The 15,016-nt window shown below is 31.2% G+C and overlaps 1 protein-coding gene across 3 annotated transcripts; it reads right to left on the minus strand.

Annotated features, from left to right (window-relative positions):
* Window positions 1-5,044: 5,044 nt before the first annotated feature.
* On the minus strand, window positions 5,045-14,773 carry LOC105253749 (longitudinals lacking protein, isoforms H/M/V). Of its 3 annotated transcripts, none has more exons than XM_011261997.2 (6): window positions 14,363-14,773; window positions 13,292-13,640; window positions 12,855-13,208; window positions 12,569-12,710; window positions 6,323-6,897; window positions 5,045-5,719 (listed from the first exon to the last, which is right to left on the minus strand). In XM_011261997.2, exons 2-6 carry the CDS (start codon window positions 13,604-13,606, stop codon window positions 5,447-5,449), a joined length of 1,659 nt encoding a protein of 552 aa, XP_011260299.1. In that variant the 5' UTR covers window positions 13,607-13,640; window positions 14,363-14,773; the 3' UTR covers window positions 5,045-5,446. The 3 variants fall into 3 exon arrangements, with proteins under 3 accessions (XP_011260299.1, XP_019883755.1, XP_011260308.1); XM_020028196.2 differs by lacking the exon at window positions 14,363-14,773 and adding an exon at window positions 14,025-14,182; XM_011262006.3 differs by lacking the exons at window positions 5,045-5,719; window positions 6,323-6,897 and adding an exon at window positions 8,999-10,426.
* Between the last annotated feature and the right edge of the window lie 243 nt (window positions 14,774-15,016).

A 15,016-nucleotide genomic window follows, 5' to 3' on the forward strand; every position in this document is an offset into this window, starting at 1 on the left:
TATGCACGGGGAACAGAGAAAATTAAATATGACTTAAAAAGACATTAAGTAATTTCCGCACAATCCTCTTAACTATCACACGCGAGAAAAAAGTTTTTCAATTTGTATATAAATTATTTAAAGAAATTCACGCATCAACTGATAATCAAAAAATATTGTAGACTATTATCGAATGTGGATGAAATATCTTAGAGTTCCAAGTTCCTCTTTTGAATATATACTTTTCAATGACTTGAAATATATTATTGCCAAACGTGAATAAATTTACGTTCTTCTTTTCATTCAATAGATAGTTTTATCGTAAACTTAGCTGGAAATTATTTTATTATTTTTTTTAATTGTCCAACTTTGGTCTATTTTTTTTGTGATCAGTTGTCTCGTGACATATTTTTTTTAATCATATTTACTAAATTTAATAGTAATTTGATAAAATATATAGTGAAAAATTTTCAACAAGATATTTTCAATTCGCAAATATAAGTCTTCACTGTAATACTCTAATAATCGATTCATGATAAAAAATAACATGTTAAAAAATAACAACAGTTTAACATAACGATATTTCAATTTTATATACGGAAAAAATATAATAAAAATACAATATATTTTTTGTAATCGTAAAACATACTAACATAATTGAGAGAAAAAAAATCATGATATTTTTATTCAATAATATTATATACGTATTATATTTGAATATTTGAAATAAATATTTAAATAATTCTAAAGAATTATAAACAAACAAATCATTAATAAATAATAAAACAAATACATAATTTATAATTTTTATAGTTATAAAAATATCCTAATGTAATTATATTCCAATTTTACAATAAATGTTGTAAAAGGAAATATATTTTTTATGTAACTTGTATTGTAAAATATATATATATTTTTCTCGTATAATATCCTAGTGATTTATTTTGTCTTATTTATTTTGAAAACTTAATTTTCCAATCGACGATTTTTTGTTGTGCTTTTGTATATAGAATTATACAATATACAAACAAAACTACAAGTAATATAAATTAAAAACTATATAATACAATAAAAAATAGAATCATAATATGGATTACAGCAATATTAATCGAAAGCTATACATAATTCTTTTTAAAAATTATTATTAAAATTACTATTAATTATTATTCTTTGTAACTTTATCACTGAAGAAAATTTGCTATAAAACATTTAATAAATAAATAATATAATAATAATGTTAAAAATTCAATGTCCATCGATGCGTTTCACCGACGCATCAAAGAAACATCGATACATAATATAATAAACGTATGCCCGTTGACTTTGACGCGGATTGCGTAGGTGTAATGCGCTTTTACCCTAACGAGATTGACCTCCCATGAACGTCTGGGGGTTGTTGGCGATTAATCCAGCGCGGTACGCGCTCCGATGACTTTTCGTTTCCGCCGAGGAGAGAGCGACGAGAGCGATCCCCGAACGCGAGGGGTCCAGCTGTCGACGGGGCACCGGCTGCGCGTACAATATCGCCGTGGCTTTCGTGGGGTGATCCAAGATGACGGTTCCTCCGTTGCGCGTTATGCGACCGAGGGGTGGACGACGATGGCAGTGGCGTCAGCTTGCGCGCGGAAGAAACGGGCTGACCCCATATCCCGCGGACGGCGGTCGACTCGAAGAAAAAGTCGACCCTCGCGGGGATTTATTGCGAGTAACGAGTAATGTGTTCGAAGATTCTTGATGAAAACGCGGAGGAAAGAGGAGCCTGCGGCGGTTCTTTTCGTCATCGCAGCAATCCGTGATTTTTTTGCGTCGTTTTTTAGGATCTTGAAACGAAAATATAATATTTCAATATATTGAGAATTTTGTATATTTGAATTGGATATTAAAAATAACAATTTTATTAAAAACAATTTAAAATTATGATTTATAGATAGTAATCCTTATCAATCAGCTAGAATTAAAAATTTGTTTTGAACAGAATTAAATGTCTCTTGAATACCAAGAGAGAGAGTATGTCAATATACGCAGGTGTAAAATATATTATGTAAGTACACGACAGATTGAGATGATATCTCACATTGTTTTATTTTAATTTATATGAATCTCACAGGCTAGATTTTTTTACATAAAATATGTTTAATCGATACATACACACATACACACACGCATGCACGCACGAAACGCAGGCGTATGATACATCTGTATAATGCCGAGAAAAATATATTGCGCATATTCTCTACATCTTTTGTTTCTAACACTTTACATGTACAAAGTGCGCGAACGTGCCGTTCGCGAGGAAATGTTCAGGGAAAACGCAGATCGTGGCAAAAATCCTCGCCTATCCGTCTCACAAATCGTGATTTATAGAAATAGCCGGAGCGAGAATCCAGCCTAATCCATCACCATGACTTTTCTCCCCGGTGGAGAAAATCTTCGGTCATTTCTTCGGACCACTGTTCTGCTGTTCGCGACATGTGTCGACTTCCGACGCTTTTCCGCGATAAATGCACGAGACACATAAAAAATGCTCAAAGTCTTGGAGGAGATAAATAGTGAATAGGTGAAGATGGCTAAAATAAAAGAAGAATATTAATGCACTTGATAGAAAAATGTTTTAGGAGAACTTCTTTCAATCAAAATTGTATTTTCTTAATAACAAAGAGACGTCTGAAAATGATGGAATATTCTCCTTCACTTGTTAATCATAAAAATATAGAAAAATAATCTTTAGTGAAAAGAAATCTGTGTAATAAAAATAAGTAGAAATGTTTTTCACGTTTTTTTTCTTGTCAAATTTCTTTTACTAACTGCTTTCTATTTATAAAAATTTAATTTGAAAAATAATTTTATATTTTCATCAAATTTGTTAAACTTACGAAAAAAAGGATATTATAATAAAATCTTTATTTATTTACGAATATATAATATATATTTTTATCTGAATTTCTTTTTCATCTCAATTACTTATAAATCCAAGTAATAGCATTATGTATGCCACTATTTTACAATTTATAACAGCCGTATCACAATTTTGATTTCAGAAAACTTTTAATACATTAAATAGAGGAGAAATGGAGTAACATATAGAGACAGACTCTTGCTCTTGTATTTTTCCCTTTTATCCTAAAATTCGAGTACCAAGGTAACAGACGCGCGTGTCCCGCATTCAATTGATCGCGGAGTAAACGGCGACAAATTTACGCGGACGCATTAACGGCAGGACGCCGTTACAGGTGGCAATAGGGGGGAACTGCGAATGGTAGGAAGTGATTTATAAGAGTACATTCCGAATTCGATCGTTGCACGTGTGTTAAAGCTCTCGTTTAGCGGCCAACGCGCGTCCCAGTCAGTCCTTCCTTTATTTTTGTGTAATTTCATTTCGCAATTCACAGTCTCCAAAATTAGTGTTTGCATGTCGCCGTCGAGAAAAATTATTATCTCGATACATTCGCTTACAAGAAAGAGAAAGAGAGAAAAAGAGAGATAGACATATAATATGAAAAGGCTCCTATTATGAGATCATGCAATAGAACGTGATTGAATGATGGGAAGATGTGGAATTTTAAAAGTAACATTAATTACATTAATTCACATATGAATAATAAAACTAAACATTCATGATATACAATGTTTCCAAATATATGGGAGAATAATTTCAGAAAAATTTAGCATTTTTGAAAAATTATATAATAATATAATTTGTACAAACTATTTAACTTTCTCTTTTCTCCTTTTATTTTTTCGAATGATCGTTTTTATCTTTCGTAAATTTAATATCAAATAATCTAATGATAATCTTTCGAAAAAAATTAATGATAATATATATTAATGATAATATGTTGGGCCTTTACTTAAATTTGAAAAAAAAATGTTTTGAGTAAAACTGGATAAACAAGTTGATACAAGTAAAAATAGATGGAAATTTTCATAAACAAGATCAATCAAGACAAATATTATGAAACTCTTTATTGTGCGCTGAATGAAATTATGTCCAGTTATATTAGGAAACGCTCTATATGAAAAAAAAAACTTGTCAATTGCATCAGTGCGCATTAGCAAGATTGCTAATAATTTTTACATTACGACGAATGATGAAATTATAAACATATGATAAGATTGATACACAGATATGTATATCTATGAATGAAACAAAAATTTTGCAGCGTCTGCGCAAATTTTATAAAATCTCTTTTTGATATAGTAGGGAATTATTCCAATTTCATTTTGCAGGATATATTTTTCTGATATTCTGCAACATGACATCAGACTGAATGTAAATGTAATGTTTGTTACGAGTTTAATTAATTCACATGATTGTTCGTGTTTGTTCGTTGTTTATCTGTTTTCTTTATATCTATTTTTAAATAGCATAAATCTTATTAATTTATATACATACGGACAGTCTTTAATGTATATTAATGCGCACTATTGCAATTCATTACATATAATAATAGAAATATAACTGTGATATTAGAAAATTAAACGTTTTTAAAAATAATCTATAATAATTATTATGTTTTATATAATAATTTTATATGTATAATTTTTATATAAAACTAATAAAATAACTGAATTGTTATGAAATAATTATTTATACATATACATTCTAAAATATTTAGTTTGTTTTATGACCTCGATGCATATTTCTTTTGTCATAAACTATATAAAATTATTGAAAATAATTTTTTATGTCTATGTTGAAAATAATTCTTTCTGATATTAACTTCATGATAATGAAAAGGTCTTGACAAAAATATAAATGTATATACAGGGTAGCCCACGTAAAGTGTTACAAATTTATATCTCGGAAACGAATCTTATGTCTTCCTTGAAACCATACAACTTTTGTCTGAAACATTTTTCTCTAAATTGCTTCGTTTCCGAGATATAAATTTGTAACACTTTACATGGGCCATCCTGTATATAAAGTAACGAGTTACTTTTTTTACTCGACTAACGAGTAAAGGTAACTAGTTACTTTTAAAAAGTAAATTTCCTATCCTTGATGTATATATATATATATATATATATATATATATATATATATATTTATATATATATATAAAACTGCACTAGAAATAACAATGCTAAGAGGCGTAATAAGAGACATAATAATGAGAAAGAAAAATTCGATATCTGCAACATGCAATATTATCATCGTGTGATTGTACTGCAATATAATTTCGTCTACTTCAACAATTATAGACGCTGTAAATATATTATGAAAATATATGAAGCACGAAAAGTCTTTGTACTGAAAGTTTCATGATTCACATCGATCGCGATACAGGATGAAATGGTAACGTTACATGTTACACATTAATGATGGATTCGTTATTTTGTCACGTCAAAAAATTTCATACATTTAAAGCGCGTGCTCAACATATAATCCGATAAGTAACAATTACTTATAAAACAAGGTACATTGTACTACTACGTACTTTAGTAGTGTGTAGTAAATACGAAAGAGTTAAACGGAGCTAGTTTTTGGTAAGGGTTTCAATTTGGAAATTAATTCGCGCCGCTGCTCGTGATATTCTTGGAAGCAGGGTACGATGCACAAATTAATCTGACATTCGGGACAGTGATACTTGGTCTTCCTACGAAGTATTCTGCCATGATCGTCTATCGTATTCCAGCAATGATTGCATCCTAAGGCAGGGCCCTGACGTAACACCGGACAGTGACCTAATCGTTGATCTCCCGTATTCTCACGAGACGATTCTCTGCTGCTACTGCTCGTCTAAAAGCAAATATATTAAATTATATTTATTTAATTCATATGATATACATATCAATTTTACAACTTAAAAATAATAAAGTGCACGCAGATAAAAAGAAATAAGAGGGAGTCTAATTAATCTCTATTGCAGTTTACTAATAGAACAAAAATAAATAAATTTTTCAGATATATTAACAGTTTAGTATTTTTTGACATATATATTGCATGAATATATAAGAATGATATCATATTTTTATATCCAATTCTTAAATCATACAAACACAAATTTGGTCTATCATAACGACAAAACTAAAAATTAAATTGTATATATCCAACCAGCATTAATTTGATAGTTTCTTCATAGAAATGTTTGTTTCGTTAAAATTAATCTTGAATCATAAATGAAAAAAAAGGCAATAAACATCAAAAGACAACACTGTAATTATATGTTTATATTACTTGACATATAACATATGTTATATTTATGAATATCGTTCTAATTATAACGTTTTTTTTTTATCATTATTGTTTTCTTTCTTATTCATATGATTGTTATCTTATGGATTTAGAATTATAAAATTATTTAATTTAATTTGTTTTTTTATGTTAATCTCGAATATCTACCTGCGGCGATGAAGAAGTCCGCCGCAATTCTGTCGTCTTCACCCTCAATCCGGAGGAAGTGCCGCTGGTAGTCCCCAGCTCAGAGAGAGTAGTCGGAGTCGAGGTCTCCTCACATCCCTCTTCCTCCGTCTTGATAAGGGGCGCTGGTTCGATCACTATTGAGGGACTCGTGGTTCTGCCAGATAATTCCGGATGTGAATGTTGTCGATGTATCCAGTAAGTCCCGGACGTACTCGGTTGCTGACTGGACAGCAACGGATGCGAGTGTTGTTTGGTCAAGTAGGACGGCTGGGGTACCGTCAACAAGTTGGACGACGTCGTTGTCACCGTCAGCAGATTCGGCTGATTGACCAGCATGGTGTGCGGAGGTGGTGATATACGCGATTCCTCGAAACTCCTTGACGTTTGGGGTAGGTTCAGTGTCGATGCGGCGAGATGAACGGAAGTCGATACAATGTGAGGCGAAGAACTTGCTTCGCCATCCGGTGACATGTGACTCGGTTCTTTCTTCACTCGTGGTTGTCTAATTAGCAGTCGAGTCCTCTTCGTTACTGCTTGCGTCTTGCAGTGAAGAACTATAATAATAAATGAATAGACTTTAGTAAAGAGAATCGATACACGACATTATTATCAGTTTTATTGCCATTATAATTTTATATATTTTATATATCATATTTATACAATATATTAGCAATTTTTATCAAAGAAAAATATTGAAGATCTCAGTGTTGCGAATATATATTAATTATGCATCGATATACAAAAAAATATTTATAATAAACATAATTATTTAATAATTCTAAATAAATTCTATCTATATAAATAATAAGATAAACATTGTGTGATTAGATCATAATTATTTTTTGACATATATAGATTCTTTTTTTATCTTCGATTAGTTATTTATTATTATTAATTATTTTTTGACATATATAGATTCTTTTTTTATCTTCGATTAGTTATTTATAATCCCAGAGGAATGAAAAATTTTATTAACTGATTGATGAAGAAAAGAAGGTTGTGACACATTGAAACAAATAAATGGATCCCATTCTTGTTGCAAACTGTTAGAATAATTTTTATTCTTTCAGAATTATTTTTTAATCGTTTATATAAGGGGTATATAAATGCTTCTTAACAGTGCAATTAACGACTATTTTACTAGAGACTAATTTCTAATTTTAAACCACTCAAGTGTATATTTTTCAATCGTCTTTTAGAACGCTTCTATCTTCATTCCATTGTGACGAAAAATATTGAGTTTACAGAAACGCAAAAGTAAAAAGTACGATTAAAATATTTTTTCGATTATTTTAAGCTTTCGCATTTTTTTGTATTCAATACATGCATTACCCTTCACTGTTTCGCGATTAATTTAGTTATTAGTAAATATACACAACAAATAATACGAATAAATAAAACAAAAAATAATTTCTGCAAACAAAATTAGAAATATTAGTTTGCATATAGTTCATATCTGTATGTATATGTATATATGTACATATATATGTACGTATATACATATACATACATACATATGCATATATTTCAGTTTTTTATATCCTATTTTTATTTTACATAATTAATGTTAAAAAATGTTTTCTCATATATCTATCACATATATTTTACTAGAGAACTAAACTAATAAATCATTATTATAATTAAACATAACAGAAATACAAATGTCAAAGTGAAATGATATAAATGTATATATATTAGTCAATTACACTATCCTTTCTAAATATTTCACATTATTTCACATTAAATTTACATTTTGAAACAATAGAAACTATTTTCATAAAGCTTGAATTAATTTAATATATGCAATAATAATATATCAAGTAACATTTGCTTACATTATTATTCAACTTACGTTTTCATTAATATGATTTTTCGGTTTCATGAACAAAAGCATATAAGTAAAAATGTGTAGATATGTAAACATAATAGAAAAAAATAAAGTAATATAATGTAGCGAAATAATATATATTATAATATGTAACAAATATTATATAAATATATATATATATATATATTTTTTTTAATTTCTTATATATGCATATATATATATATATATATATATATATATATATATATATCATAAAAGTATAAAAAGTTAAACAAAAGTGTATATATATATATATATATATATATATATATATATATAAAAGGAAAATATATCCTTCCTAAAAAGAGAGTATATGACAATTCTCTCTCATGTATTTATCAACATAGTAACAATTAATTGTAATACATGTATTGATAGATTATCTCCGTGTGTGCATAATGTTAGTCTCGTACAATGTACTAACACACGTGTGCAAATACAGATATAACACAATTTCTAATCGTATGCTTTGTACAATCTCATACAATCAGTATAGTTTCACTATTAGTTGCAGCAACATTTTATTCGGAGCATTGAACGATTGCCTCAATTCCAGATGAAATTTTCATTGATAATTTTAACATATGATGAACGAAAAATTAGAAATCGTTGATCTGCCGTAAATATGAGAAATAATTGGTAAGTGCGAACGTGTTCGTCGCTTATAAATCCGGTCATTTATCACATTGCAGACGTCTTAGTTCGAAAAACATAAGAATAGAAATATATATATATATAATTAAGACAAATATATATTTTACAAAAAAAAGAAAAATTTAATTTAAATAATTTAATATTATATAAACAATATTGATTTTCTGGATATATCCAAGGTCGCGCAGTTTCTTCTTAAATTACAAACGATTCGCACTTGAATCGGATTCTCCTCTAGCAAAGATTTAATTGGGGAAAAGAAAAAGACAAAATATATATATATATAGGAAAAGTATATGAAATTATAATATAATATTTAAGTAAGTATTCAATTCATTTAATGTTATGAGATGTGAGAAAAATCACGGGACTAGTAATAATTCATAAAATTTTCGATAAGGAAAGAAATAAAGTTCAAATATTTAAAATCGCTTACAACTAGGAAAAAGCACGGAGCACATCTGTGATAAGTCCTATACAATATAAAATATATAGCGACTTATATGTCAACTTTGAGATCTGCATATATCAACTTTGAGATCCGAATACTCAAAAATTTATGGATACGAAAAAAAAAATGTATTATAAATATTAAATTTTGAATATTAAAAAGCATTCGGACTTTCTCTTTTTTTCGGTGACTTTCCAACACCTCGTGAAACTTCCGTCAACACAAGAAACTTGATAAATAGGTTCAATTGTTTACAGGGAGCAGGATAAAAGAGAGAAAAGGGAAGCAAAGAAGGAAGGAAAGTAACACTTTTCTCAAGGTCGTCTATACAAGTGACTTTCCGGGTAGGATTCGTTTCACATGGCGTTATAGTTGACGCCATGCAGATTGATCGGCATCGTGGTACTCGGTAGCGCATAGTCCGTATGCCTGTCGATATAACCGCTCAGCATCGTATGGGGACTGTGGCTGGTTAGCATAGTGTGCGTGCTATGTGTGTTGTGCGTGCTGTGCGGAGTCGTGGGCGGGCCCATAGGCGTCGGGCTTTGCGACGAGTTCATGGGTTGCGCCGGAGGCGGCTGCGACGGCGGTGGTGGCGGCGGCGAGGAGTTGACTTCCTGCTTAACGCGAGACTTGAGGCTGGGCCGATTGTTCGGATAGCCGCGCTTCTTATACTCGAGCCAAAGCGTTCGATTGTTCACGCCGAACATCCTCGCCGCCTTACAAAACCCTATGCCACCGTAACGTACGGCGTCAAGCGCACGTATAAAGTTCTCATCCGCTTGCGGATTAGTCGATCGTTTCCTCTTAATCGCAGTCTGCGGGCTGGCGCACGGACTCTGGCAGTTACTCGGGCACTGCGCCGATGGCGAAGGGCCGCCCGACGACGATGCGTGCTGCAACGTCCCGTGGGAAGAGTTTGGATAGTTCGTCAGAGCGCAACTGGAACCAGTCGTGCTGGTACCAGAGTACTGATCGCTGATGGTCGAGGACGTTGTTATTTCGGGCGTCGTGAACGCCGACGACGCTTGGATCGACAGATTCGTTTGACACGAGGACAGAGCGAAACGTGTCGGATGATATGTGTGCTCCATAATAGTCCATTGTAATCCTGTAGAACAGACCGATTGATCTTTGGTCAGAGCACAGGAATTATCAATCCGCTGATACTTTGAGTGTTTACGATTAAGATAAATGGTAAAGAATGAGAGTAATATGATTACACAATATTACGAACTATTACGATTATAAACAGTGAGCGAAAAAATGTTCGATTCTGATCTATACTTGAATTTTCTTTGGCATGAGAGTTTAAAAAAAAAACATTTGATTAAATCTTACTCCATTTTGAATAATTTTCATGTATATTCTCATTTTTTTTAATTTACTTCACCTGTATATTACGTAAAAATCAATTAAAGATGCATTTTTACATAATTATATTATGCCATTAATAATTTAAACTATAAAAGAAGAATATATATATATATATAATATATCATAATATATATCAGCGTATCTCTGTTCATATAAAACAAGGCATACAAATATAATTATAATCTAATAAAAAAAAAAAAATTTTATTCTATGATATATAGAAAAACAATACTAAGCTCTAAGTAAGCGAAAGATGATAGATATTAAAAATAAAATCTTGTGAAGAAACGATATATATGAGCGTATTAAATATGAAATTGCGGCATGGCACAGATACATTTTTAAGCACATCATTATTCGAAATATTGAAATACATTTACGGAATTTGTTACATTTAGGGCAGAATAGTGGCACACATACACACTCCGTTAATGTTAAAGGCCCGGCATATTATCCTTCTCCGGAAATATAACTTATTGTGTGCTATGTATCTGTGTACCATGATGATCTTCTTTCATGAATGAGAGAGAAACAATCTTTTTCTTTTTGCACATTCGCATTATTATTATTATAAAGTTTCAATTCCTGAAATTTCGCTCTATTTTCATGTCAAACGTCTGTTGATTCTCCTTGTGCAATACATTTAAACGCATCTGTGCCAGCATAATATAATGTGTGTAAACTTCGCTTATTGACATGCAATTTAAATACCCACCACAGTCAATATACATAATTAAAATAACAATTATCGGAGGGTTGATGTTTGCCGAAAGGGGAGGTGTCATGCAATTTGTCGAAGTTGTCGAATCGCGATTATATTTACAATGCAATCTAATAAAAAATATTATTAAATCTACAATATAGCTACCTGCTCACGCATGACATATTCCATCAAATTAAAAATTATCTTTAAACTTTTTCATGTTTCTATATACAAGGTCATCTACTATAGTTTACAAACACTATATCAATCAACTTGTTAATTTATCTGATTTATCTTACATTATTATCAAAATAAATATTTCTAAATATTTGTTAAATAATCAAGTTTGAGAGACACAATATTTTATATATTTCCATGCAGTTTTTCTTTTTAATTCAAATTAAGGAAAAAATATATAATTTAAAAATTATTATGTATCTCTGAGAAAATGATAAAAAAGAAAGAGACTAAGAGCACTTTTTCATTTTCTCATTATAATTTCAAATATATATAAAAATATTTATATAAAAAAATGTATATTAAAATATAAACAAATATACATAATATTAAACATTAAATTATACAAAAATGATTGTACTTTTATCTCATATTAGTTCTCTTCTATATACTTTTATTTTTACATACTATATTATTTTTATATATTTATTAGAAAAATATATTTTTCTAAAATCATTTTATCATTAATAAAATAAATAGCACATTCTAAATATATGCAAATTAAATTATAATTTTATTGTGAAAATAAGAAAATACAAGAAAGCATATATATATATATATATATATATATATATATATATATACATATATATATATATTAAAAAGAGAAACATATCAAAATAATATCTATGCAAGAGAATTGAATAATTTCAATTCACAATCATATTCAAAATTATTCATGCAGCATATATAAAAAAGAAAAGTGGTAAGAATATATATATATATATATATATATATATATATATATATATATATATTTGAATTTTTGAGAGCTCTATATATTAATTTTATATATATATATGCGTATATATATATTCTGTGTATATCTCTCTTTTTTATTTCTCTTTGTGCATAGATAATAACGTTTTATAATAGATATTTGAGTGATTGAATATTTGTGGAGATTTCTACTTAAAATAGGATACAATATCTTACCTTGACTATGAGTATGAGAGGGTGGTTGCGAAGACACAGAACTTTGTCCAATGTTTCCTCCTGTCGATTGTTGACTTACATCTTGAATAGAACCATCACTCTGGGCTGGTGTATTGGTAGAACTAGTTTCCATATTACTCATCTAAAATGTAAGAACATCGCATGTTATCCTAAATTAATAATTTATTTGTTTGAAAATTATAAGAATTTTATAACAAAATTAAATGTATGTGTTTTATATCATTTAGTGTTAAATATTATTAAATATATTTATATATTGACTTACAATTGATATTTGATCTTCATCAATACTGCCTTGAGATTCTGTGCTGGTATTTATTGGTCGCCTTAAATTCTCTCCACTTTCTTGCGATGCAATTACGGGTTCAGGTTTTACAATATTAGTAGCCACTAGTGTTATTTCATTGATTTCTTCCGGTCGATCGCCAGAACCAGACGTTGAGCCTGTAGAAGACTTTCGTAATCTTTTTCTACGAAAAGAAGGAGATAATGGAGATGGACTAGGTGAGCAGGATTCGCCACGATCTCCTCCACCTGTTTCGCTGCTTCCACTTGGCCATTTAGTCAACGATGCTGTATGCATTTCTGCAAGTCCTTTTATTTTTAAGCTTTCTGCCGTCTGTTAAATAAATGGTATTGTTTATCAAGTATTTTCTACACAAGTATAAGCAGATTGTCTAATTATTAAAGTATTTTTTTTACCTTTATAATAGATGGCAATTGATCTTGGGATATGTTTACTTCTCCATAGTACATAAAGTCTACCATAATCTTGAGGTCCGAAAACTTGATGTCCTTGAGTATAACAATAGGGTGCTGACAAGGATTCACTGTAAACAGTGATTGAAAGTACGTACTGCATGCTGACAGTACAACTTTGTGAGCTTGAATTTGTCTGCCTTCTGCAGCAAGAGTAACATCCACTAGAGTCTCATTATTTAATAAGTTGGAAAAAACCGAGATGAAATTCGGCTGGTGATTGTTCCACCGCAAACAATACTGTTGCATAGACATCATGACAAGGCAATAAGAAACTATTCGTAAACTTCAACTGTAACATAAATGAAAAATATGGTTAATGTCATAGTTTTATGATTTAAATCCTCTAATAAAACGTTTAATATTTATAGATATTGCAAAGTGATAATAAAATGATTGTCATGAATAAACTCAAATGTTTTACATAGAAAAATTCTCTCTAAATTTCATTAAACATGTATTATCTCGTACTAGATACATATATATTAAACTCTTTAAATAAAATAAATTTAAGAATCGTAAAATAAAAATTGCAAATTGGCTTATTACGCGAATAAGGAAAAATTTCACGCGATTATCCAAGCAACAATTTTTTTTAATGACGCAACTACGAATAGGGAAAAATCTAAGCTAAGACACAGTCGATATAAAAATAAATGCCCCTTAAATATATGACCTATTCATTTCCTGTTGCAAAAGCGACGCAGACAGGTGCGAAATGTCACATAAGACGACATGTCGCGACGTCGAGGAGTGTGCATGTATATGCATCGCAAGCTTCGTCGACGCCGTCGACGTCGTCCAACACTCGAGGCATTACCGTTAAACAACGCGGTCAAAAAATCCCACATCATAGTCTCTTCGCGCGGATTTAGCTTACGATACGATGACGTGAGTCAACAGTGATGTTGATAATTGTGACGACGATATGCTAAGAGGAAAAAAAAAGAGAAAGCCAGAGAAAGAGAGGGAGAGAGGCAGAGGAAGAAAGAAGAGAATCGGCGATGCGCTTACTTCGATCTCATGAAGTCTCCTCGTCGCTCAATCGACACTCGAGAGACTCGCCGGTTGTTCCCTTCAAGGAGCAACGCACCTCGCCACCATAGATCCCGCGACAAAATTTTCCACAACAGACTGAGCGATGACGCTTGTGTAATTCGCGAGTGACGTCATGGGCGAGGGAGGGTTTACGCGACGACGACGACGACGACAACGCTGTCGCTGCCGCTAACGCGGGGAGCCCCGCGGCCACCGAAATTCACGCGTCACGCGAGCCGAGCTCACTTGCCGCGCGCGACAAATGTCACACGCACACACGTCGCGCGGAGGTTGGTAGGTATTGCGTGCGCGATCGAAAAATACGCGAGATCTTATCAACGCGCGCGTCTCTCCTCGCAAAATCCTAACTTGATCAATAGCGGCCGATTAGCGCTGCCATCTGGCGAGCGATCCGCGCGAACGCGGAACGCTCACGGTTTTTCGAAGCTGGAAAAAAGAGCCGACGCACACACATATGTACACGCATAAATAGCCGTTTCCTCAATTATATCTCGGGACGATGTTTCACGCGCCTTGAAATTCGTTTGCTAGTATACGTAAATAAATATGCCGCGGAAACGTTGTTCTATAACCAAGTCGACATTAATGAATATTATTGGAATGAAAGTC

Source organism: Camponotus floridanus, unplaced genomic scaffold, assembly GCF_003227725.1.
Source record: "Camponotus floridanus strain SB8 unplaced genomic scaffold, Cflo_v7.5 scaffold22, whole genome shotgun sequence".
NCBI lineage: Eukaryota > Metazoa > Arthropoda > Insecta > Hymenoptera > Formicidae > Camponotus > Camponotus floridanus.